At 34.4% G+C, this 25,809-nt stretch overlaps 2 protein-coding genes and 1 non-coding gene across 7 annotated transcripts in view; 2 read left to right on the top strand and 1 right to left on the bottom strand.

Moving 5' to 3' along the window:
- eeig2a (EEIG family member 2a) overlaps nt 1-10,423 on the bottom strand; it is a 28,089-nt gene extending 17,666 nt beyond the window's left edge. The window contains exons 1-5 of one of the 2 annotated variants that reach the window (XR_015477943.1): nt 10,139-10,391; nt 8,721-8,841; nt 8,576-8,605; nt 8,379-8,495; nt 1,995-2,041 (exon numbers count right to left, since the gene is read on the bottom strand). Coding sequence is in view for 1 of the 2 variants with exons in the window: in NM_001423874.2 (NP_001410803.2) it covers nt 1,995-2,041; nt 8,379-8,495; nt 8,576-8,605; nt 8,721-8,841; nt 10,139-10,284 (461 nt within the window). In the remaining variant the exon portion in view is untranslated. 2 annotated transcript variants of the gene reach the window in all.
- Nucleotides 10,424-16,394: 5,971 nt separating this feature from the next.
- Nucleotides 16,395-16,467, top strand: trnam-cau (transfer RNA methionine (anticodon CAU)). Its single transcript has one exon. It is a non-coding gene; the product is annotated as a tRNA-Met (tRNA).
- Nucleotides 16,468-17,781: 1,314 nt separating this feature from the next.
- The window catches only part of gpc5c (glypican 5c), a 276,595-nt gene continuing 268,567 nt past the window's right edge, over nt 17,782-25,809 (top strand). For 3 of the 4 annotated variants that reach the window (XR_015478906.1, XM_087241343.1, XM_087241344.1), the window contains exon 1: nt 17,782-18,140. Coding sequence is in view for 2 of the 4 variants with exons in the window: in XM_087241343.1 (XP_087097469.1) it covers nt 17,984-18,140 (157 nt within the window). In the remaining 2 variants the exon portion in view is untranslated. Of the gene's footprint in view, nt 18,226-25,809 lie in introns of all 4 variants that reach the window. The other variant, XM_087241345.1, reaches the window with a different exon arrangement.

Consider the following 25,809-nt stretch of genomic DNA (forward strand, 5'->3'; position numbering starts at 1 on the left):
GAGTGACACATCTTGTGTATTCTATGGTCTTTGGTTGTGCAGGAGACTATCATTGGAACCCTGCATAGCGAGGAAAGATTTCAAAAAGCAATTGCAAGAGAAACTTGATGTTCTCAGAGTGCAATATCTAAGTAAATTATTACAGTGTTAAGAGAAAGGGAAAATGTAGCTGGAAAAGGTATGAAAAGTATGCCCGCAGCTTGAGAGGATTGTCAAGCAAGGGCGACTGAGGCTGGTGTCAGAGCATTAGGAACCTCCACATACAGACATCTGCATGACATGAAATACAGCTGTAGAATTCCATGCGTCAAACCACTCCTGAACAATGCTAAAAAAACAATGCTAGAAGCATCTGTGCTGGGCTAAAGAGAAAAAGCACTTGTCTGTTGTGCAGTGTGCCCAAGTCCTCTTTTCAGATGAAAGCAAATTTGGTATTTCATTTGGAAATCAAGATCCCAGAGCTTGGAGGAAGAGCAGAGAGACACTAAAGTCAAGCTGCTAAAAGTCCAGTGTGAGGTTTCCACAGTCTGTGATAGTTTGGAGAGCTATGTCATGTGCTGATATGGGTCCATTGTCTTTAATCAACAGTCAACACAGCTCTACACCAGGACGTTTTAGAGTACTTCATGCTTCCGATAAGCTTTTTGAAAATGATGATTTTATTTTCTAGCACTGACTTGGAACCTGCACACAGTGCCAAAGCTACCAGTACCTGGTTTAAGGACCATGGTATCCCTGTTCTTAATTGGCTAGGAAACTCACCTGACTTAAACCCTATTGAAAATCTATGGGCTATTGTCAAGAGGAAGATGAGGAAACAGAGACCCCGAAATGCAGACGAGCTGAAGACTTGAAATTGAAGATTTGAAAGCAACTTGTCAAACTGCTGATTGCCTTCATGCCACACTGCCTTGATGGTGTAATTAGTGCTAAAGGAGGCCCAACACAATACTGAGGACATAATACAGTACATTAACACACTTTTCAGAAGGCCAACGTGTTTAAGGTCCGTTTTTATTGGTCACATAAATATTCTAATTTTGTGAAATACGGAATTTGGTGTTTTTGTCATCTTTCATCCAAATCCAAATCCAAACAAATGAAGGCTTGAAATATTGCACAATGTGTATAGGGAACTAATATAACACACACGTTTCACTTTTTGAAATTAGTTTTTAAATAAATGGAATTTCCCTTAATATTCAAATTTTTTGTCACATACTTGTATTTTAAAATGATATTGATTATATCTTGCATTTTCAGATTAAGCTCATTCAAAGTTTAACATAAATATATTAATTACATATATTAATTTCAAGCTAAACTCCAGTTTATAGTGTCAAATTATGACTTGCCATCTTAACTAGCTTAATTAGGCTTCGAGTTTCAGATACTGAAAAAGAAACCTCTGCGTGTTTTACTAAACATCACCAAGGAAGTGGTTGAACCAGACTTCCTGAGTTCATGCAGCACTAGACTGTGGTGTCAGACAATGGTACAAACAAACACTTGTACATCAGCACAGACGCGCGAACATAAACAGAAGCATCACATGTCTGCTGGGTTACAATTCTGTTGAAGAGACTAGATTAAAACAATGATGGTTTATGATGGTCTAGTTGACCAGCATGGTGTTCAAAGGGATAGTTCACCTAATACCGAAAATTCTGTCATCATTTACTTCCCTTCCACTTGTTTCACACTATCTGTTTCTTTATTCAAAACAAGATAGTTTGATCTATTGATATATTGATCTCACAATATATACTATGAATGTTTTTAGCTACCTGCAGTCTACCTTTTCTGTTCAACCACTTGAGGGTGAACAAACGGTGAGAAAATGTTCTGTTTTAAATGAACTATCCTATTAAGACTCACTTTACAAGCTAAAAGAAAGCAAGTGTATCCATACTGCACACAAAATGCTGCAGACCTTGATTTGAAGACACAATTCTAACTTTTCAAAATGCATTAAAAGTGAATGTACCACTTACGTTTTAAAGCAGGGATCACCCGACATTAGATGCATACTGATTATCACCTGGAGAAAGAGAGAGAGAGGTGGTGAGCAGTTATATAGGCTGCGAGATGCAGCAGATTATACATTCCTAATGCCCCTGTAAAATGCCTTCTGGTTCTGGGGATCAGGGTAAATTGAACCTCCACAATCTGATTAGATGAACCATGTAAGAAGTTAAAGCAAAATAGCCCTGTGTGCACTATATACAGATGAAATGAACAGTGAACATAAATATACTCTATGAATTTGCAATTAAGATACTACTTTTGGATTGATGTATTATACACAAAACTGTTATGTTTAACGATATTGTTTAAATCTTGTACACTATATTTACAGTCACCACTCAACATTCATGAAACATTTAGAAATCTGTGCTCTAGTAGTTTTTTTTTAACCGTTGTATACCTAAAGTTTGTACTTCTTTTGGTTGCTGCTCTTTCCAGCTTTAGGTTTTAAAGCTCCATTCTTTTAACAGTACAAGGTCACTGTGCTTTTTAAAGCTTTTCTTTTGTTTTATATGGTATTATTTGCATGTGTGTAATTGTTATTGTATATTGTTCTTACTGCTTCGTATCTGCTTTTTGATGTTGCCTCTTGGCCATGTGATCATTGTAAATGACAACTGGTTTTCAATTGACTCATTTGGTTAAATAAAGGTTAAGAAGTGTCTCATAAAACAAGAATCTTTAAATTAACATAGTTTTATTTTTGCTTTGAATTTATAACAAATTTACATCAAATAAAACAATATTATTATTATTATGGTTATTTTTATTTACTTTACCTGTTAGAATCCTGTTGATTTTCAAGGCCCCTGCAAAGGGTTGCTTTTATTATCAATTTTTTTTTTTAAATGTCATGCTATCATATATAAAATAATTTTGTTTAGGTATGAAAATATAAAGTTTTTGTATATACATTTTGTTCTACTGCTTTTTTTAAAAAAACATTTATTACAAAATATAAGTAATTTATTTATAACTTCCAACTAAACCTGAATATTGAGTAGGGGGCGGGGTTTTGTGCATCATTCCCTCATAGCAAACTAACGGTCTAGATGAGATACAGCTGCAGATACTCATCAATATAGCACTGTAAAACAATAATTCATATTTTTATATTACTGTGAGGTTTGTGTTAGAGTAAGGGGTAGACGTAAATAAAATACAATTAATGGGTATTTTAATAAATAATATAAATAATTCTCTAAAACTTCTGCCCGCAACTGTGTCCATTCTAGCAACAACCCAAACTAACATTAAGGTTAAGAATGTCAATATGCAGTTGCTATGGAAGCCAAATGCATAAGCAAACAGCCAGTAGATTTTCATATATAACCAAAACAAACTAATTTTTTTTCAGTGGAGTAACTTCCATGGATTAATTTTCACTATTAATTTTCACTAAGAATAACAACGAGAGCTAGGAAAATAAAAATGGTAAATTTTACCATATTTATTCAATCTATAGCCTTAAAATAATTGTCCTCTAATTTAATATATTTTAAAATAATAATGATTTGGAAGACCCCTGCATGTGGTTGCTATTATTAGCAAAATTAAAAATGGTCATGCTATCATATATAAAATGTTTATATTTGTTTAGGTATGTCAATATGCACTTCCTGGCCACTTTAATAGGTACACCTGTCCAACTGCTCGTTAACGCAAATTTCTAGTTAGCCAATCACATCGCAGGAACTCAATGCATTTAGGCATGTAGACATGGTCAAGACAATCTTCTGCAGTTCAAATGCCTTGTTGATGCCAGAGGTCAGAGGAAAATGGCCAGACTGGTTTGAACTGATAGAAAGGCAACAGTAACTCAAATAACCACTCATTACAACCGAGGTATGCAGAAGAGCCTTGTTAAATCTATGCCACAAAGAAATAAGGCAGTTCAGAAGGCCTAAATATTGTTTTTTATAGACATTTTGTTGTACTGCTGTTTTTCTTTTAATTATTGATGACCCAAGAACTGTTACAGTTTAACATCCTCATAAAAGTAATCATAACTAAAATTGTAAATGCCACAGAAAACCTCTACAAGAAACATGGTGCATACATGGTGTAATACTCAAATGACTTGTTTCTAAATAAAACTTTCTTTCCAACTGTTACTGGACTGTGGTGATGCAATATAAACTGTCTGGTTGTGTGCGTGGCCGTCTGCTGCTATAAATGTGCCAGCGTGTGGAATTCTGGGTGCTCTCTGAACAGCTCCAGGCGGAGGCAGAAGGATCGAGGACTGAGGAATTCTGAGTACTCTCTGAACAGCTCCAGGCGCAGGTGGGGGTTGTGCATTGGAAAAACACAGCTCAACACAGGCCTGAGCATGCCATACTAAACCCACATGAAGCAGAACATAAAGTAACACAACACCACACAGATCTGACAGGACACGCCCCTAGTAACAGCATGTTTATGATATAAATAAACTAAAGGATACAATATAGAGAGTATGTGATTTATAGACAAAGTGTACAGCTGTCTTAAAGTCTGTGTGTGTCTTCATTATGAAGCTGTTGTTCTGTATACAGTGCTCGGCATTTTGGCTCCAGACTTCCAGTCTCATTCATTTCCATTCATTTTTATATGTTAAAAACAGCTCATTACGCTGCTTGATGTTGCAAACTGAAATTTACTTATTATCTTATTCTACTTTGTCTGCATAGTCATGCAAACACTTGTTTGTCGAGCAAGTAGTTTGACCGTTTTCTGACGTTTATTATTCCTAGTCATTTCTCCCATAGGCAACTGAATCGGAAGTTCTAAAACAATCGCAACAACGAGCCCACTTCCGCATTAAAAAATAAAGTTCAACAGCCAATATTTTTTGGTGCATTTAAACAAAGCTATTGTATCCATAAAACTAAAAGTTTGGTCACCTAACTTCCTAAGGAATAGAAAGAAAATACATTTAAATTTAAATGAGTTATTGGAAAAAAAATACAATTACAAACTGCAAAATTTCGCCTAAATTTAATAATTTGAATATTTCACTTGATTTTTTTTGTTTAGTAAAATTTTATTAACAATTTCCCCCAATACATTAATTTGGGTGGACTCATTTTTGGACTGTGATCTTAAGGTTTTTTTTTTTTTGTAGTTTTGGCTTCGGTACGGACTAGTCTAATGTGTATGCACAAATATACAATTGAAGTCAGAATTATTAGCCCCCTTTTGATTTTTATTTTCTTTTTTAAATATTTCCCAAATTATTTTTAACAGAGCAATGAAATTTTCACGGTATGTCTAATAATATTTTTTCTTCTGGAGAAAGTCTTATTTGTTTTAGTTCGGCTAGAATAAAAGCAGTTATTAATTTTTTTAAAAGCCATTTTTGGGACAAAATTATTAGCCCCTTTAAGCTATTTTTTTTTTTTATAATTTACAGAGCAAACCATCATTATACAATACTTTGCCTAATTACCCTGACCTGCCTAGTTAACCTAATTAACCAAGTTAAGCCTTTAAATGTCATTTTAAGCTGTGTAGAAGTGTCTTGAAAAATATCAAGTAAAATATTATTTACTGTCATTATGACAAAGATAAAATAAATCAGTTATTAGAAATAAGTTTTTAAAACTTTTATGCTTAGAAATGTGCTGAAACAATCTTCCCTCCATTAAACAGAAATTTGGGAAAAAAATAAACAGGGGTGCTAATAATTCAGGGGGGCTAATAATTCTGACTTCAACTGTATTACTGTAAAGCATCTTATAGAAAATTTTCATTTAAAAGAGAGGGGCTTACTCAATTACTGTATGCTGAGCACTGTGTATGTGCTTGTAGGGCTCGAAAGTAACATTCGACAGCACTGGGACTGATGCTACTATTGTACAGTCTACACATGGTGGCACCAACACCTAACTAAGCAGCGCTCTACTATTGTAATATTAATTCTCTCACTAATACTCTCTGAGAGATTTAGTATGGTAATTATTGGTGTAATGGATCACAAATCTCACGATTCGGATCACATTATGGTTTTTTAGTCATGGATCGGACCATTGTTCGGCTCAGTCAAAAAGGGGAGGAAACAAATATAATTTGCGTTCCATTTATTACAAAAACAGTCCTGCAAAAAACCTTTTGGTTTTAACAAACAGAACTTAGAACTTGTTATTTTAATAAAAATACAATAAAAAATATTCAGCTGAATAAAAATAAATTGTAAATTATTCAGTACTGTGAAAAATTCACTGTTTCTACTACTGCTGCTGATAACCCTAAACATAAAGTGTATATTGAGTATAAAATATGTATTTAAATGTATTTTAGTCTCATTTTAAATAAATGATTCAGTTATTCACTTATAAAACTTCACGTTTCATTGCTAGATGGATCATTTTCGAAGAATAATTCAGCAGCATTTTTTAATGGCTGGTTATATAATGCCACCTATTGGTTATATAATGTAATTGCTGCCTACAACTTTAATTTTTGAGTGTCGTAAAAGCACATGACGGCGATTATAATCTTTACCATAAACATGGTTTAATCTAAACTATAAACTGTTATCCCAGTTCTTCTGTGTTATTTAACAGTTTGTAACTTCATAACCAACTAAAAAGACAAAAGACTGAATCTTTTAAGATTAATAAACACCTACGGTAGATAATAAACCACCATCATTTATAAATTATGTTGGGTGGGTGTTGAGATCTCGATCTTTTAATGATTAATCGTGCAGCTTACACTGAATGCACTAATGCAGGCTAAACAAATAGTGACAGAAAACACCCAAGAAACCCACTACATCTCAAATAACCTACCACATCCTCTTCTGTCATCATTATTTTATATTTTACAGAAAAGCCTAAATGCTTTCATACATGCAATTTGAATGACGCAAGAGGCAATCTCTCAGCGATTGTTACAAATTTAGGATTAATATACAAGTAAAAAAATTATTACTTCGCGGGCCACACGTGTTCGGAACCATATATATGTATGTGACGATGGTGAAGTGTTTGGTCTTGGTGGAATATATCTGCTACGCTGCTGCTGCTGCTTTTATCATTGATGCAAAGCAAGTATCGAGACTTGGCTGTATCGAGACTGCCAGTATATTTACATACATGCTGTCTGAGAATATAAAAACACTGCTGCTGCTAACATAACAAACATGATTATGACATAAGCCCCTTTCACACATCACCTTTCACAAAATTACCGGCAATTTTCCGGAAAGGTGTGTATGTGTGAACAGGCCCTTTTTGAAAATACTGGTAAATTCGTTCTGGCGACTTTCCGGAAAGAGAAGTTGTAACATTACAATTTAATATATATATATATTTGTATAATATATACAAAAAAAAAATTTTGCTGGAATGCTGCGCTGTGTGAACCCAAAAGGAAGATTGCCTGAAAGAGCGCGTGCACGTCTAGAACGTGCTGACGTGAGACGTCTGCTTTAACCAATCAGAACAGTCAGACGCATTCACGTCCGCTCGGTTTATAAGAATAAAAGCCTTTGAATATTTTTCCAGTCACATTTCGCTGCTAGATGTTAGTCAGATAACGTTTATATGTTCATCTTCTTAATGCAAACCGTGTAAATAATTATCGATAAGATGCTTGTGATAAGCCGTTGTTTGTTTACCTTCAAGCTTTGCGTGTGCCCGTGAAACAGCCCATGAGCGCCAGCACACACATATCATGTACATCTCGACATGCGAAAGTGTGTCTCTATATGTTTTCATCAAAGTTGTTCACAATACTGATCCATCCACAGAGTTTGTGATGTAGTCAAATGTTTACAAATACAAGCGTAGACGTTTAGAGCTCATTTATGGTTAACGATGTCAGAAATTTCCGGTATTTTGGAAAGGATGTGTGAATGCTCTTTTCCGGAAAAATTCTGTAATGCCCTCGCCTGTGTGAACAGCACTTTTATGAATCTACTGGTAAAGTCGTCCTGGAAATTTTCCATATATTTACCGGTATCACTGTGTGGAAGGGGCTATAGATTGGAACAACATGAGGGGGAGTAATAAAAAACCCACTTTTAATTTTTGAGTGAACTAACCCTTTAACTTAATTTGTGAAATAACCCCTTATTTAATTTGTGGTTTGTATCAGAGAGCTCTGTAACAAACTTAAAAGCTTCTCAATGGATTTTACAGCAATGGTTAGGTGTCTTGTAAACTACTTTTTTGTTTATTGTGTGCAGTTCAATCAGTTAGTGCATTAAATCCCTCTGTGATCCATCTCATGCACAACAGAATATCACTGCTTTTTGATTTAGCAAATCAGTAGTGGCATCCTCTAATCAAATTGTTGCTTTTGCAAGTAAAAAGGTAGCAACATACAACAATTTCCTCACAGTCTGGAACTCTTTCCGTTTGTACCTTCAGTATAGAGTTGTCCTGACGTGTGTTTTTGGTGTTGTATCCCTCCAATAGACAGTGCCTCGTGGTGCTTCCTGAACCAGCAAACTCAGCCAAGTTTAAATCAGCAAAACCAAGCTGTGTGACATACAAACACAGTGTCAGCGCCAGTAATCTGAAAGAAAACATTTCATAATCCATGGATAAACAGAGCTTACCTTTGCAAACGTCTTCCCACCTTTGAGCTCCTTCATAAGAGAACATAACAAATCTGAATGAAAATCTCACCCGATCCAACAACATTTGCACAGAAAAAGTATCTCTACAGTTCATCTTAATGATAATAGTATGTTAAAACTGTACCTTTCTTACAGATACCCGAAAAACACAAGGATCCAGCACCCCTGTCCCGGCATTAGCACTCATCTTACATATAAAGGAGAATCTTTTCTTCCATTTAACGCAATTGACCAAAACTGGCTCTCTGCAGAAAAAACACAAGAAAGAGAGTGAGACAGAGAGAAACTGACCGATATTTAGACTGAAAGATGGACTATGATAGAAAACAACATATAACAGACAGAGAGAAAGACACCGTGGACAACGATTTGCAGAAAAACAATGACAGGAGGACAGAGACTGACTGACATAGAGAGACAGACAGACAATTGGTAGATAGACAAACAGGTAACAACAGATAGACACCTGATAGAAACATTAGATGGAAAAACAGAAAGACAGACAGAAGAGATGGATGGATGGATGGATGGATGGATGGATGGATGGATGGATGGATGGATGGATAGATAGATAGATAGATAGATAGATAGATAGATAGATAGATAGATAGATAGATAGATAGATAGATAGATAGATAGATAGATAGACTCCACATTGTAACTGTGTTATTATGTGAAATAATTTGGACAAGGCGTTTGTAAAGGGATTTGAAGCATGTTTGAACGAGAAGACGCATTTCAGTAATTGAGGTGGATTAGTTTGTTATAGTGTCTCTTACGTCATATTTGCTCGTTGTGAAATATTTTGCATTCTGTAATAAACGTTGAACAATGCTTCTTGCAGCTGTTTCGCTGACTTTGAATATGTTTGTGTTGTACTCCTTCAAAAGACTCTTCTACAGTAAGTGTCCTGAAATGCCAAACCACTGAGGTAAACATTTATCCGCAGTGTTTCTGAGGAGAAACGTCTGGCATTCCGACAGACTGGGACTACACAGGTCTGTTAGCATTTTGTAAAATGCACAAGTCCAGAGACTCCAGCCTCGACGGTTGGAGGAAGGAAAAGAATTAGCTAATCAACCACTGCCCACTTTTGCAGACCTGTTCCTTACAAACCCGCCCCCCTCATTTGACCCCTGCCAAAATACACGTTCTAGCAAAAACTTTACAGGGCTACATACAGTAATTGACTCGGCATCATTTCAGATGTAAATGCATTCTATTGAATTGAAGATTAAAAACAATCTCTTCTGTTCGTCTTTCAGTCTAAACGTCTAACTTAATTATATATAACAAAATTAATCAGGCAAGCTAACGAATTTAAATAAATTAAGATTAAAACAAACATATTTTTCAATGGCTAACTTAACGTTAGATGTCCTTAATCACTGATAACAATAACACAATATAGTTAAACACAAATCCGCCCTAACAAGTAAAAAAATAGATAGTGCTTAAAATGATCCTTTATTATTTCTGCCAAAACATAAATGTTTCATTTTAATATAAAACAATTGATGACTTTAAGTTAGTTTGTCTCACCTCGAAGACTCCTCTGAAAAGCCTCCGTCCGTCAGTCGGACCTTGCAGAACAGAACTCCGTTCACGTATGGGACAGATGACAGCTCCTCCAGCTCCACATCCACTTTAAACTTAAACCTTTTCTTTTTCATCATGATGAAGGCCATTGATTGGAAATGCAAAGGATGACAGAGTTGTTGTACTCCTCGAACAGGGTTTACAGACAGAGCCCCGCACTCGTTGAGTCTGCGTTTGAGCGAGTGTGTGCGAAACTGGAGTTTTTTAAACGGCGCTGAGTGAACGGAGAAGAGCTGACAACTGTGACGACACTTTAAAATAAAAGTCCATCCAAGACATCTGAAATAGTACATTCCGTGCTCACAGTTAATATAAATATAAGTGTTATTTTATATAATTAATAATGTGTGAAATAAAAGTATTTTGATATTTGTTTGTTTATATTGTTGTATTTTTATCTAACAAATAAATAACAATTATTGTTATTTTTACTATTATTTAAATATATATATTTTATATATAAACGTAGAATTACGTTCATTAAAATTACTATATTTGTATGTATATTTGCTTGCATTTTAAGTTGTGTTTTTTAACATAAGAAATGACTTATTTATTTATCAGGTTTTATTATTAAAACAATGATATATTTGTATGTGTTTCAAGAAACATTTTTTGTCATATTTTATAAACTACTAATAGCATTGCTTATTTAATTGACACATTTTGGCATAATTTAGTTTAGTTTATTTGTTTACAGGGTCAATGCACATTAATAAACATTACTGTAAAATGTGCCAGAATTAGCCAAGAATGGCTATTTTTCATCCATAGACCCTTTACAGAATGTTAAAAAGTCACACCTAAAATAGAAACACAACATTAAACATTAAATACACTTTCATAAAAAATACAGTTAAAAAAGTAAAGAAAAGAAAAAAAGGAAAGAAAAAAAAAGAACAGACTGATGGGAGCAGAGGACAAAAAGCCAAAGACAACAGTACAAATGTGTCAAGAATACAGTACTAATGCTGACAATGCTTTTTGTTGATAAAATAACAAAAACAAAAACAGAAGGTGCCATGTTTTAGACAACACAATACCAATGTTTAATCTCAGAGAAGCAAACTCTGTGGAATTTGTTATCCAACAGTTATTTTATGTTGAAATAGTTTTTTTTTAAAGAAATGTTATCAGACATCTGCAGTATAAAGCTTTCTGATAAATTCCATATATAGATTCAGTTAATCCACAAAACCTGTATAATTAAAAAATAATAAATAACACAATTACACAATACCTTATACTATTAAGAGTTTCAAAGAATATTAGAATATCATTTATGTATTTACACATAAGTCGTATTTTTTTATTTGTTTGTTTGTTCACATGTTTTATTTATATATATATTTATCATTCTGCTATCATTTTGCTTAAATATGGGGTAACACCATAGATATTTACATATGTATATAACTATGGGGTAACTGAAGGTTTTGTGATTGAGTTTTGAGAAGAGGCTAAAAGCTTTGTCTGGTTCGCATGGTCTTGGAGAGCCTCTAGTGGTTTAAATTGGAACATCACACATCTCCTTTCAAGCATCTTTTCTATTGACACTGGCAAAAACCTTTATGTTACAGTTTTTCTCAGTGTCTTTGGTGCATTTCTCACAACACTACTTACATTTGCACAACAGTTAATGCATTTCTCAAAACAATTAGTACAAACTTCAAAACCCAGTTGATAACCTGCAAAAGCATGTCACTTGCTCAAAAAGGATAGCTCATTCCTCAGAAGCAAGTATTGATGTCAGTGAAAGTGTCAGTGTCATCAAGATGAAAAGGCCTGACACCATTGTTTATTAACAAGATATTCAAATGGCTTTGTCATGTTTTCATATGATAGTTTACTCTGGACATTTTTCCAATGCAAAAAGTCAGATTTTGGTGACACTTGCTTGAAATGCTCAACACAGCACTATTTGCACAGCCATTTGAAATCTACAGTAAAGTTAGACATCACTGAATTTAGTGAGGTATCTGAGTACAAGACACTGAATATGTATGTTACACATTTTTACTGCATTTGCTCTTTGCAATTCTAACTGTTCTATTAGTCTAGTTTTCTATTAGTCTATTAGTTTTCTATTAGTCTATTAGTATTAGTAGTCTTCTATTAGTTTTTCTCAATTGCTTTGGCACCTTTTTTTAAAACAGACTTAACATTCTCTAAACTGTGAGTGCAAATCTCAAAACTGTTTGCTGGAACTTTAGAACTGTATTGCATGTCTACAAAATGTAGTTATTCCCAAAAACATTTACATTGACTTTTGTACCCCTTCAATGTACATTTACATTGAACATTGTACCCCAACATTTTTCTCAGTCACTTTGGTGCATTTCTCACTACACTATTTAAATTTGCACAACAGGTAATGCATTTTTCAAAACAATTAGTCATTTGTGCTCATCCTAGTAGCAGTTTCTCATTCCTTCCAACAAATTGCAGATGCTTTTGGACATTTATCAATTGCTTTCATACAACTCTCTGCTGTTTATAACATTATCAGTTGCTTATGTCATGTCAGTCAAAATGAACTAAACTTGTAAATGCTGAATAGTCATTCCATATAAAACTAAAAGTCCTCATTTCATTACTTGAGTCGTTACATACAAAAACGATGAACTACTTGTCAAAATCTGTCAAGCAAACTTTATAAAACAAATTTAAATCATTATTTTCCTCAAAATGTCTTAAAAATTGAACAATTTTATGAATGATTTACAGACCTGTGTATGTTGTAGGTTGTGCACAGCTCTACCCAAATAAAGTTTATGTTTGTTGTAAATAAGGATGTATTTATTCTTTTGCACAATGCTGTGAATAAATTAGAATTGCAAAGAGCAAATGCAGTAATATGTGAAACATACATATTCAGTGTCTTGTGCTCAGATAGCACACTAAATGCAGTGATGTCTAATTTTACTGTATTTTCAAATGGCTGCTAATAGTATCTAGTGCTGTTTTGGGCATTTTCAGCAAGTGTCACCAAAATATGACTTTTTTGCATTGAAAAAATGTCCAGAGTAATCTGTCATGATAAAAACAACGAGCTATCCATTTTGAACATGTGACACGCTTTTGCAGGTTATCATCTAGGTTTTGCAGTTTGTACTAATTGTTTTGAAAAATACACTAACTGTTGTGCAGAAATGCACTGGTGTTGTGAGAAACGCACCAAAGCGACTGAGAAAAACTGTAATTCATGCTCAAAACCTAGTTATTGTGTTAGTAATTTGGCCAAGGCCACCAAAACATGAAGTGTATTTGTCATTGTGTGAGCCACACTGCTCAAAATGATTAGTAGTTTTTTTCACCATGACAATCAACCATGGAAATTAAGGTTTAAAAAATCTGATATTTAATGAGAAGAGTCAACAAAAATAAATAAATAAATAAACAAACAAACAAATAAATAAATAAATAAATAAACAAATAAATAAACAAATAAATAAATAAATAAATAAATAAATAAATAAATAAATAAATAAATAAATAAATAAATAAATAAATAAATAAATAAATAAACATTTGTATTTATACAGTACATTTATTTGGGCCCAAATGTTTTACATTTAAAGTGCAATCTTGCTTTATATTCTTGTTACCACGCATGTTACTGCAGTTTAGGATTGTGAATGTAGTGTATCTTGTTCATCAACAGTGGTGTCACGACTTTTCATATTGATGATATTGACACTTTCACTGACATCAATACTTGCTTTTGAGGACCAGGCTATTCATTTTGAGCATGTGGCATGCTTTTGCGGGTTATCAACTAGGTTTTGCAGATTGTACTAAATGTTTTGGGAAATGCATTAACTGTTGTGCAAATGTAAGTAGTGTTGTGAGAAATGTACCAAAGTCTGTAATAAGAACTGTAACAATAAGTGTGCATTTATTTTGTCTTTGGTCTGTTATAGCAGAATAAAAAAACACATAGCCTAACCCAAATACAGCTAAACACATTATGCAGGTCATGTAAGGTTTAATAACAGATGACCACTAGAGGGAGACAACTCATCACGAAAGCATTACATCATGATTTCTGACTAAACAGATTACAGTTTTTCTAGTTTGCTTTGACCTGGTTAAAGAAACAAGGTTCCTCTTCATTTTCCTCATCACTATCCCAGCAGAGCAGAGGACCGGTCTTGCAAATGTGTAAACCCTTTCTCATTGGGTTGACACATTTTCCCCACCATTTTTCCAAACAGTTAACACAGATGTCATTCAAGCAGTCCAAACTCCATTGTTTTAGTTTTGGTAACCAAACAGAATCCATCTATTCCTAACTATTAAAAGCTACCAACATCAGTATGAAATCACTGAAGCACCGATTTGACACTCCTTCACACAAATCTTCAATTAGCCATCATTCTGCAAACCTTATATAAACGATGGAAGGTCTGTGTTGTTCTGTGCCAGCATTGATGGAGGAGGTCAGTATGGCTATGTCCTATACTCCCAATAGTTTTGACTGTATATTAGTTTACATGTGTTTTCTCTAATATTTACAGTATTTTATTACTTTTGTCTGTTTTTTTATTTACAGTATTTCAGTTTTCAGCCACAGTTTGAAAAATTTCATGAATTCAATATATATTCAATCAAAGCACATCTTATTCTTGATCCAATTCTTTTCAAAAAGGCAAATTTGACAGCCCAAATAGAAACAACAAATGCCATTGGCTATAAGCTACAATGGCAAGCAATGGTGGTGCATTTTGAGTTCTGTATTTTGTATTTTGTTGTGCATTGTGTAATGATTAAATGAAAGAGCTCTTATACTTGTTTGCAAGTTGTGTTGTTTGAAGGTAAAACTAGCTTTTGTTGCATATGTTAAATGTTTTGACATGATATGTGCCTTTTGCAAGCAAAATGTGTCATTTTGACCATGAGTGCCGCAGTTTAGGCCTGTGTGTTAACTGTTTTGAAAATGTGGAGTTTCAGTTGACAACTGCATCCAAGCAATCGAGAAAAACTGTAATCAGCCGCCAAATCAGTTTTACAGTTTTTCTAGTTTGCTTTGACCTGGTTAAAGAAACTAGGTACCTCTTCATTTTCATTATCACTATCCCAGCAGAGCAGAGGACAGGTCTTGCAAATGTGTAAACCCTTTCTCATTGGGTTGACACATTTTCCCTACCATTTTTCCAAACAGTTAACACAGATGTCATTCAAGCAGTCCAAACTCCATTGTTTTAGTTTTGGTAACCAAACAGAATCCATCTATTCCTAACTATTAAAAGCTACCAACATCAGTATGAAATCACTGAAGCACCGATTTGACACTCCTTTACACAAATCTTCAATTAGCCATCATTCTGCAAACCTTATATAAACGATGGAAGGTCTGTGTTGTTCTGTGCCAGCATTGATGGAGGAGGTCAATATGGCTGTCCTATACTCCCAATAGATTTGACTGTATATTAGTTTACATGTGTTTTCTCTAATATTTACAGTATTTTATTACTTTTGTCTGTTTTTTTACATACAGTATTTCAGTTTTCAGCCACAGTTTAAAAAATGTCATGAATTCAATATACATTCAATCAAAGCACATCCTATTCTTGATCCAATTCTTTGCAAAAAGGCAAATTTGACAGCCCAAATAGAGACAACAAATGCCATTGGCTATAAGCTACAATGGCAAGCAATGGTGGTGCATTTTGAGTTCTGTATTTTGTATTTTGTTGTGCATTGTGTAATGATTAAATGAAAGAGCTCTTATACTTGTTTGCAAGTTGTGTTGTTTGAAGGTAAAACTAGCTTTTGTTGCATATGTTAAATGTTTTGACACGATATGTGCCTTTTGCAAGCAAAATGTGTCATTTTGACCATGAGTGCCGCAGTTTAGGCCTGTGTGTTAACTGTTTTGAAAATGTGGAGTTTCAGTTGACAACTGCATCCAAGCAATCGAGAAAAACTGTAATACTAGTCTTATTTAAAGAGTTAGCCTAGTGGTTTAAGTGGATTGTTTAATTTTTAAACTAGCAGAACGAATTTGCTCAGTAAACCACCTTTGGGCGTAAAAAAACGTTAGAAAACAATGAACATTGTTTGCAGGTAATGAAAAAGTTGTAATTGGATTTTTAAAAAAGTATAATAACCAATCACAATCGCCAACAGATCCTAATAGAAACTCATCGGCCAATAGGAACCATTGTTTCAAAAACTTACGAGTTCGCCAGCATCAGCCTCGTTAGCGCAGTAGGTAGCGCGTCAGTCTCATAATCTGAAGGTCGTGAGCTCGATCCTCACACGGGGCAGTTGCGTTTTGTCAGGACGAAATTGTTAGGATTAGGAACAAGAATAGTGAATCTACTGTATATAGTCATAGCGATATTGGGACCAGTCTATGGTTAGGCGTCAACAGAAAAACAGGTTAGTGTTAAAACTAATGCCGGGCAAAGATTAATCGCATCCAAAATAAAAGTTTGTTTTGACATAATAATAATAATAATAATATGTGTGTGTTCTAATAATGTTTCTATATATACATATGTTTATGAATTTAATATTTTTAACTATATTAACATTTTATATATGTATAATGTATTTGTCAAAACAAATTTTGATTTCGGATGCGATAGATTTATGCCCAGTACAAGTTCACAGGGTCTTGTTTTCTAGTCTAATACACACAGCTCTACTTAATGTTGTATATGTCATAATTTCATAATAATTATTTTCTGTGTCTAGGTTACAGTTAAGTTAAAACTTTAAAATATTTTAACTTGAAAATTTGGAAAGAGACCCAAAGACCCAAACTTAAAAAAAACTTACAAACATAAGACTTACAAAAACTTAAAAAAATATTCATATTTTATATTTTAAGCTGTTAATAAAAACAACAAAAGAAACTCTAAAATAATTTTTAAAATAATTTTATTCTAAAATAAAACACTCGATGCGTTTAGATGCAGTGGCAATTATTTATTTATTAACATTATTTATTTATTATCATTATTTATTTATTTATTAACATTATTTATGTATTTATTTTTTATCATTTTTCTATTTATTATTATCATTATTTTTATGTATTTATTTATTATCATTAATTATTTATTTATTATCATTATTTACAAATTTATTTATTATCATTATTTACTAATTTAGTTATTCTCATTTTTATTTATTTTCATTATTTATGTATTTATTTATTATATTTATTTATTTATTATCATTATTTATTTATTTATATATTTATTTATTTATTATCATTATTTATTTATTTCTGTATTCGTTTGTTTATTATCGTTATTTATTTACTTATTTACTAACCTGGGGATATTTGTTTGCCAGATTTTGTACCCCATATGTAATTATTTTGTTTACTTTTTAAAAATATTTCTTATCTTTTTATTACATTTGGCTCTTTCAGTGCTTTGCAATCATTGTAGTATTGTAAATCCTGATAGTCAAGTAAATCTTTGATGACAGACTGAGCAAGAGTGTGTGTGTGCGCGCGCGCGAGATTGTGTGTGTGTGTGTGTGTGTGTGTGTGTGTGTGTGAGAGAGAGAGAGAGAGAGAGAGAGAGAGAGAGAGAGAGATTTCTGAATGATTCCACATGCTGAATGAAAGTGACACTCTCCGTGAACGGGACGCAGCGGCGGCTCTTCTCCAGTCTGGCTTTGGGAAGGAAGGACTCAATACAGCCGGTGCAGCATGTGAAAGTTCAACACGGGCGACTTCCTCTTTTCCTTTTTTTACACATTTTGCAGTCAGTCTCAGATCATTAAGCATTTCCACGGCACTGATTTCTCCACTGAAATGCCGTCATGTCACGCGTGAATGTCAGCTGGATTATTACGGTGCTCGCGGTGGAGCTCGCGACACTGTCCGCCACGCGCGCTCACAGCTGTCACGAGGTGAAAACAGCGTTTCAGGTGCGCCAGATCGGCCAGCTGAAGTGGGTTCCCGAAACACCTGCTACAGGTGAGTCTGAACGCCGTGGATAATCGTCTCATCTAGGTCAACAACCGTTTTTTTGATAAAGGAGATTGATGATTGATTTACCATGGTAAAGTCAGTTGCATCCGAAATATCTTTTCTACTGCCATACCTGTTTGTCTTGTAAAAGCTTATGTCATTACTTTCACCTTACTACTTTTGAAGTAAAAATATGCCAATCTAGTTTATTTGGTTATTTTCAATATTTTACTTTACTACATCCTGAAATGTAAATTTATATAGGCTATATTAGCCTATTACATACATAAAAACTACATTTATATAGACCGTTTCAATGTGGGGTTGTCATTGGCCCATGAACATTTCCTGCTTATTAACAAACTATTTCTTAACTGTAACAAGAGGCAATTCAATCATAATGTTAAAACAGATGTTATGGCATTATTTATCAATATGTGTCTCTTTTTAGATTCTCGGAAGCTATAGAAATTAACTATGTAAAACAGGAAAGACATTGGGACCATTTTTAAAAAAATTTTTTATTTACATCCCTCAAAATGGGCTGTTGGGTAAAAAAAGTATTTTATGAAAGATCTAAAGTATTATCTGCGTCGTATGCATTTTATTTAATTTTTTATAACATTTAGTTTAGTTTATTTTAAATGTTTTTTTTTATATATTGTGTGATTTTATTTTTTATTTAAATATTTCAAAGACCACCCAGCACTGCTTTGCCCCCCCCGATCTTTTGAAAACCACTAGGCTATAAGATATTTGTCTGAAGCTGTTTGCTTTGGTAAATCTTTTCATTGTTGCAATGCAGCACCCGGGTGCTGTGGCTGCTGTACTGGCTCAGGGTATATTTCATAGTATTTTCTCTTGTTAAAATATATTTATTGTTTGTCTGTTTAGTAACTAAGAAACAGAAATGTGCGCACATCTAGGAATCTTAAAGGCAGGTGCTCAATTAAAATCAAACAGTAGCAAAACATCAAAAGAAAATCTGTACACTGCCACTTTACCTCTCCCAAAATTTTTTTTTAATGTCAAAACCTTTCGACCTACATGGTCATTTTCAGGTTAAACATCTATTTATATTGCACATTTAAGGCAAAAAAAGATGCCCGAAGAGCTTCAAAATCTCCAACAAAAGCTGCAAAATAGCAAAAAAAAAAAAAAAAAACAGATTGAAAAAAGCTTTTTTTTTTTTAAAAAAGTATGTTTAGTGTTTATTGACCAAAACAAGCTTAAAGATGTGTACAATTTAACCTCAAGGAGTGGCTTTTAGGGTGCTTTTATACTAGCACTTCTGGTCCACACCTGGGTTCGTTTGACGTCAGAGTACGATACGTTGAGCTAGTGTGAACGCGTCTTAGCACCCAAGCACCCAAGTTCGCCGGACAGAATTGCTCTGGGGTACGGTTCATGCGAACTCTGGTATGGTTCACTTCTGATAGGAATGCAATCGTACCAAATAACGGAAGTGAACCGCCAACTGTACAAAAAACTTAAGTTTTCATAACGTTAATTTGTGTGTCTGTGTATCAGCGGGACTGCCCCAGTGCAAACAGTGGTAATGTCTGCTTGTCTCCACCAAAAACCACTACTGCAGATATCGCATGATGTTCTGAACGTCATTAATGTTTTTTTTAGGATAGGATAGGATAGGATAGGATAAACTTTTTTGTCCCAGAGAGGAAATTTGTATTGGGCAAAAAGGTGCAACAACATTGCTCTAAACAGACAGTAAAAATAAATAAACAGATGGATGCGGCAACAAAACCAAAAGATTCAGTAAAAGCAGAATGCCCATAATATGTGGACGTCTCCATTTTGGCACTTTGCGTTCACGTGTCTACAGTAGGGTTATGAGGGCTCTGTCCCTACTAGCATTCTTGTTCACATTTTTAATTGATTGAAACAATTCTGCAAATGCTTGATTGCTTACTCTTATTTGAATAAGTGAATGCTGTCATTTGAATCTTGATGCACGTTAAAGAACCAGATAGAGGCATCTAAAAAAGAGCGTGTGTTGGTTTTTCTTCCAAACAATCTCTGGTGCTAAAACAAACTGCAGACTAAAGACATTTAAATGGACCAAACGCAACACAGGATGTTACATGATGCATTCATAAATGAGCACCAAATGGTCAAACAAATAGATGTTCTTGTCAAATCAATTATGTTGGTACACAATGCCACCTTGCACAGATCTTCATTTGTGTGTGATGGAAGAATTCCAGGTGCTGTTTTTACAGCTTTACACATTTTATGTCAACTGGTAAAAAGACCACCACATGTATCACACACACAATGAGTGCATTCAGCCCAGCGCACAGCATTGTTTTGGAAGTTCTGTTCAGAAAATATTTGTCATAAAAAGCCTTTTTTTAAAACTATCATGTTTGGTTTTAAAAACAGCAAAGACTAAATGTAGAGCTGCAGGATATTGGGAAAAAAAACTGACATTGCAAAATTTCATTTTTCTGCCATACATATTGCGATTATTTAGTATAATTTTACCAGATGACTTGAATGTTTCTATTTGGAAAGAATTTGTAATTGTACACTGATTGGGATAGTTTTGCAGGCCAGGTCATCATGGATAAAATACAATAAATCACAGGCACTGATTAATACAGTAGCAAAGATCAGTGTTCGAACTATACCGTGGCCTTTGGTGCCTTTGGAGCACACTTTTTCTATTTTCTAAGAGGGGCGAGATCGCTTTGATCTCAAGAGTCCCTTGCCACATATAGGCTATAAAACACACATGATCCCTGTCGTTAAACAGCAATGTATAAACAAAAAATCTACAAATATAAAACAAATATTTATATAATCGTGACTAACAAAGTAGGCTAAATGGACAAAAGACCACGATATTGGTTTATTTTCTTGCTAAAAATCACTTATTTTCCCTTCGGTAACCTTTTTGACCCTTGAAAGTATCATATATATATATATATATATATATATATATATATTTTTTTTTTTTACATGCACAAACAACAGCAGCCTAAACAACATAACATCGTTGTCTATTTTACCTGCAATGCTTCTGTGAGAGGAATACATTTATTTACATAAATTCAAGAAATATGGATGTGTTTCACTTAACAACAAAATGAATAAACTCGTCATGTAGCCTACCACTTTTCTATTCGTTCTATAAGATCAAGATGATGTCAGTACGGACAACATATGCTTTTTGTATTTTACATAGGCCTATAGAATGTAAAACGTAATCGCAAATTCAAAAGTGAAAGAAAAGCCATTGAAAGAGGCTAAGTTTTGTCAAGTTTACCTGCTTTCAGCATTGTCCAACATGTTTACAGCAATGTCACAGTGTTAAAAAAAAACAAACATTGTATTGGCCTACTGTATGAAGCAAAACCAAACACAACGTCACATCATTTGTTTCGGAAAATGAATAAGCAGTGTCTCAACGTCTATATGGAAGCATCTGACTTGCAGTCTTTGACATGACTGGACTTTGCTCCTCAGCGCCCCCACATCTTGATGCTAATGACAAGAAGAGCATGTGTAGTTATCTTTTTCCTTACTTGAGGTGTAAATCGCAGTCATGCATGCATGAATTATATTTTTGTACTTTAACATATAGTAATCGATGATCACATTACACAATACTGAAACCGCAAGTCAAAATAACACATTGTCAATATTTTTTGTGACCCCACCAAAATTGCACAAATCATGTTTTCAGGGAAGGCATGCCTTATTTAGGGGAGCTGAGCTCCCCCGTGGTTTGCACCCCGGCAAAGATACTAATGAAATAAACAGTTCTTTATAGTTTTCTGGGAGTCTAGAAGTATTCTGGCACATAAATTGAATTTATACACGTAAAGTTACACTGTGTAGACTTTCATTAATTCTTTTTTAAATTGCAAACATTATAAATTGTTGTGCCCAAATGCTTAAAACTGCCTTGGAATACTTTCACAGTATAACAGACTTTAAAAATATATACAAATGATACACTTTTTGGTAACATGTAGAGTAAAGTGTAACAATAAATCATATCATTGTTCAACCTTGGCTCCTGTGACTATAATCCTGATTCCACATGTCAAATACTGCAATGTGTGTAGTGCAAATGCTCACATTGTGATATCAATGCTGAAACGATATATTGTGTAGCCCTAACTAAATGTATTCTTTTCCTTTTTATCTGTACCAAAAGTGCTAAGAGAACCAAACTACAAGTGTGAACACAGCCTTAGCTGCTTAGCCCAGAAACTCATCCATTTCTGGTGCTGCTGTCAGATTGGTTCCAGTGTTACTGAAACATTTGCATCCTAAAAATTCCCACAGTGCACTGTTAAAAACCATCAGCTGTTCACTATATTAACTTACTGGAAATGTTGTCATGTCTCTGCATGTTTCATGCTGCCCCTGTATTTTTAACTGCTGAGGTGGTGCATGATAAACATATCATGGAAAGTGCATATTAATATACAGGCATGATTGGATGTGATTTGTAATTAGTATGGTCAAGTTGTTCAAATATATCATAATCAATATATATTTTGACCTTGTATTAGAATTCTGGAGTATTTAGTTTCTTCATGTAACTCCTGACAGGAAAAAGTAATGTAATGAGCTTCCATTTAATAGCTTCATTGACTGATTTTTCACCCCACAAAGTCGATGTGACTGCTCATGTGTGCTGTAATGCTCTTAACTCTACTGTAAATAATACATCTTGGTAAACTTCAGACAAGGATTGTGTCAGGTTAGTGGAATCAGTGTTGACAGATACATTCAGCCAGCTGCTTTGACACATGACTCAGTGAACAGGAGCGAGTCCTGCTGTAATGACACCACTCGAGCTCACCGGGTGCAGATACACAGTTCTCAGGGTGTGTGGACTTACAGTCAGGCCCGGTTCTCCTATGACAGGGGTGGCCATCCTGCTCCTAGAGGTCAACCTACCTGCGCAGTTTAGTAACCAGACACTAATCTTACACACTTGAACTGGTAAATCAAGGTGTTTGTGGTCACTAGAGAAGGTGTCTGGCTCTGAAACACAAGCCAGTCTTTCTATGATATCACTTTATCATATCGTGCCCAATTCTGTTTGCCATTTTCTCTGTTTTCATCTGTCATTCAGTCGTTCTCTGTTGTTTTATTGATCAGCCATTCTGTTTGGTGTTTTATCTATCTGTCTTCCATTGCTCTACTGTTTTATTGTCTGTCTGTTGTTCTGTTTGTCTGTTATGTGCATCTGTAATTTTGTCTAAGTATCCGTCTATCTATCTATCTATCTATCTATCTATCTATCTATCTATCTATCTATCTATCTATCTATCTATCTATCTATCTATCTATCTATCTATCTATCTATCTATCTATCTATCTATCTATCTATCTATCTATCTATCTATCTATCTATCTATCTATCTATCTATCTATCTATCTATCTATCTATCTATCTATCTATCTATCTATCTATCGTCTGTCTGTCTGTCTGTCTGTCTGTCTGTCTGTCTGTCTGTCTGTCTGTCTGTCTGTCTGTCTGTCTGTCTGTCTGTCTGTCTGTCTGTCTGTCTGTCTGTCTGTCTGTCTGTCTGTCTGTCTATCCATCCTCCTGTTTATCCGTCCGTCTATCTATCCATTCGTTTATCCATCTATCTGTCCGTCCGTCATTTGATTATATTGATGTTTATTGTTATATTGATGATTATATTGATGTTTATTGTTATATCAGTGTCTACCATTGTCATTATCCATTCATTCATCCATCTGTCGTTCTAACTATCAATCTGTCATTTAGTTCTGTCTTTGTCTGTTGTTCCATCCATCCATCTGTCCATCCGTCAATCTAGGTCTAGCCATCTATCTTTGTCCGTGCGTCCTTCATTTGAATATATTGTTGTCTATTGTTCTATCAGTGTCTACCATTGTTATTATCCATTCATCCATCCGTTGTTCTATTTATCATTCTGTAGTTCTATTTATCATTCTGTCGTTTAATTCAATATTTGTCCGTCCGTCCATCCATCCATCCATCCATCCATCCATCCATCCATCCATCCATCCATCCATCCATCCATCCATCCATCCTTTGAAATAAGTATGCTAAAGCCCTTTCTACTGACAAAATGATTGGTGGAAACTATCTAAAACCTTGAGATTTGTCTCTTGAGATTTTACGAGACACAATGAGATGGAGACATATGTCTAGTTAAGATACAGACTCTAGCCAAAGAGTATTAAAGGGCAAGCTTTCAATAATAGTGCTGACTAGGCCTAAAGATTAATGTTAAATGCAGATTTGCTTTGTTGGTTTGTATTTTGTGTTGGAATATCAAACCAATTCCATGCGTGTTAAATAAGAAAAGGTCTGGAGAGTGTTTTCTTCAGTGCCAAAAATATTAGTAATTTATTAGATACAAATGAATAATTTGATGACAGAGCTCTGGGTTACGTTACCCTAATGCAATACAAGAATTACATTCAAGAGGTTCGCAACTAACATACATTTCCTGACTCCAGCATATATACACTACTGATATTAACAGGTGGAGTTTTGGTGTAACGCCATTTGTCAGTAATTGTTCAGTCCTCCATTGGCCGCACATTAGACATACTTCCTCTTTTTCTACGAATTTTCTGCACAACAAAAAAGCATACAACTTTCTGTGTTCTGTGTTCAGTTAGACTTAGACTTAGAAAACTTTATTGGACCCGCATCTACTTCTGCAAAAATGCTAACTAGTATGCACAGCACTCACACACAACAGTAGAAGTTCAGTTAATATATGACCCTTACATGACCAATACAAATAATTGTTTGATTAAAAGAAAAAGAGACAAAAATAATGAAAAAATGATTCCTATTTTCCAACATGAGCTATAACCTTTTTTTTAAATAAGGGTTATGTGTGAGCATGCACTGACGTTTTGACAAGCGTGGTCTGTCAGAAGACATCCTGTGTCTTTAGGTACAGTTTCTCCTGTTTATTTGACTGAATGCTGATTTGTGGACTTAGTATAGAAATCGTTCCCCTGGGAGCCAAGACCGTACCACAGCAAAACCATAATTACAATATATCTCGGGTTTGAGTGGTTTTGCCTTCCTCCTAAGATCATTAAACTCTTTATTTCCTTCTTGTGGTCTGAAAATAAAAGTTTAAAGCAAGCCAAAGGATTAAATAGGTTCTAAATTGCTTTTGTTGCAGAAAGACTGAAATGTGTAAGAGAATTAAAGCCCGTGAGCTGCTTTTTATTATTAAAACAGAGCATATATCCTTGACCAGATGTCTATCAATTCGGCATTCATATGAAAATGTTCCAAAAAATAAATTATCTTCTCTTTTGTTCCTTGGAGGAAATAAAGTAATTCATATTTGGAATGACTTGAGACAATTTTTAATGCAATTATTCAGCATATCAGACTATGCCAGATTTAAGGAAAATGCTCACACAGCTCCAGGATGTGTTCATTATCATTAAGCACTAACCTGATAACTGAAAGCTGTTCTCGAATCAGCAGTTAAGTGAAGGACTACACAGTCTGTTCATTTTCCACAGTGGCTTGGCACACTAAAGGCTGAAGCAGCAGCCAAAACCAAAACAGATGAAAGTAAAGACTCTACTTTGCATTTACATTTAGTCATTTAGCTGACACTTTTGTCCAAAGCGACTTACAGTTGAGGCTTTCAAGCGA

This window comes from Danio rerio, chromosome 2 (genome assembly GCF_052040795.2).
Source record: "Danio rerio strain M-AB ecotype USA chromosome 2, GRCz13ab, whole genome shotgun sequence".
Classification (NCBI taxonomy): Eukaryota; Metazoa; Chordata; class Actinopteri; order Cypriniformes; family Danionidae; genus Danio; species Danio rerio.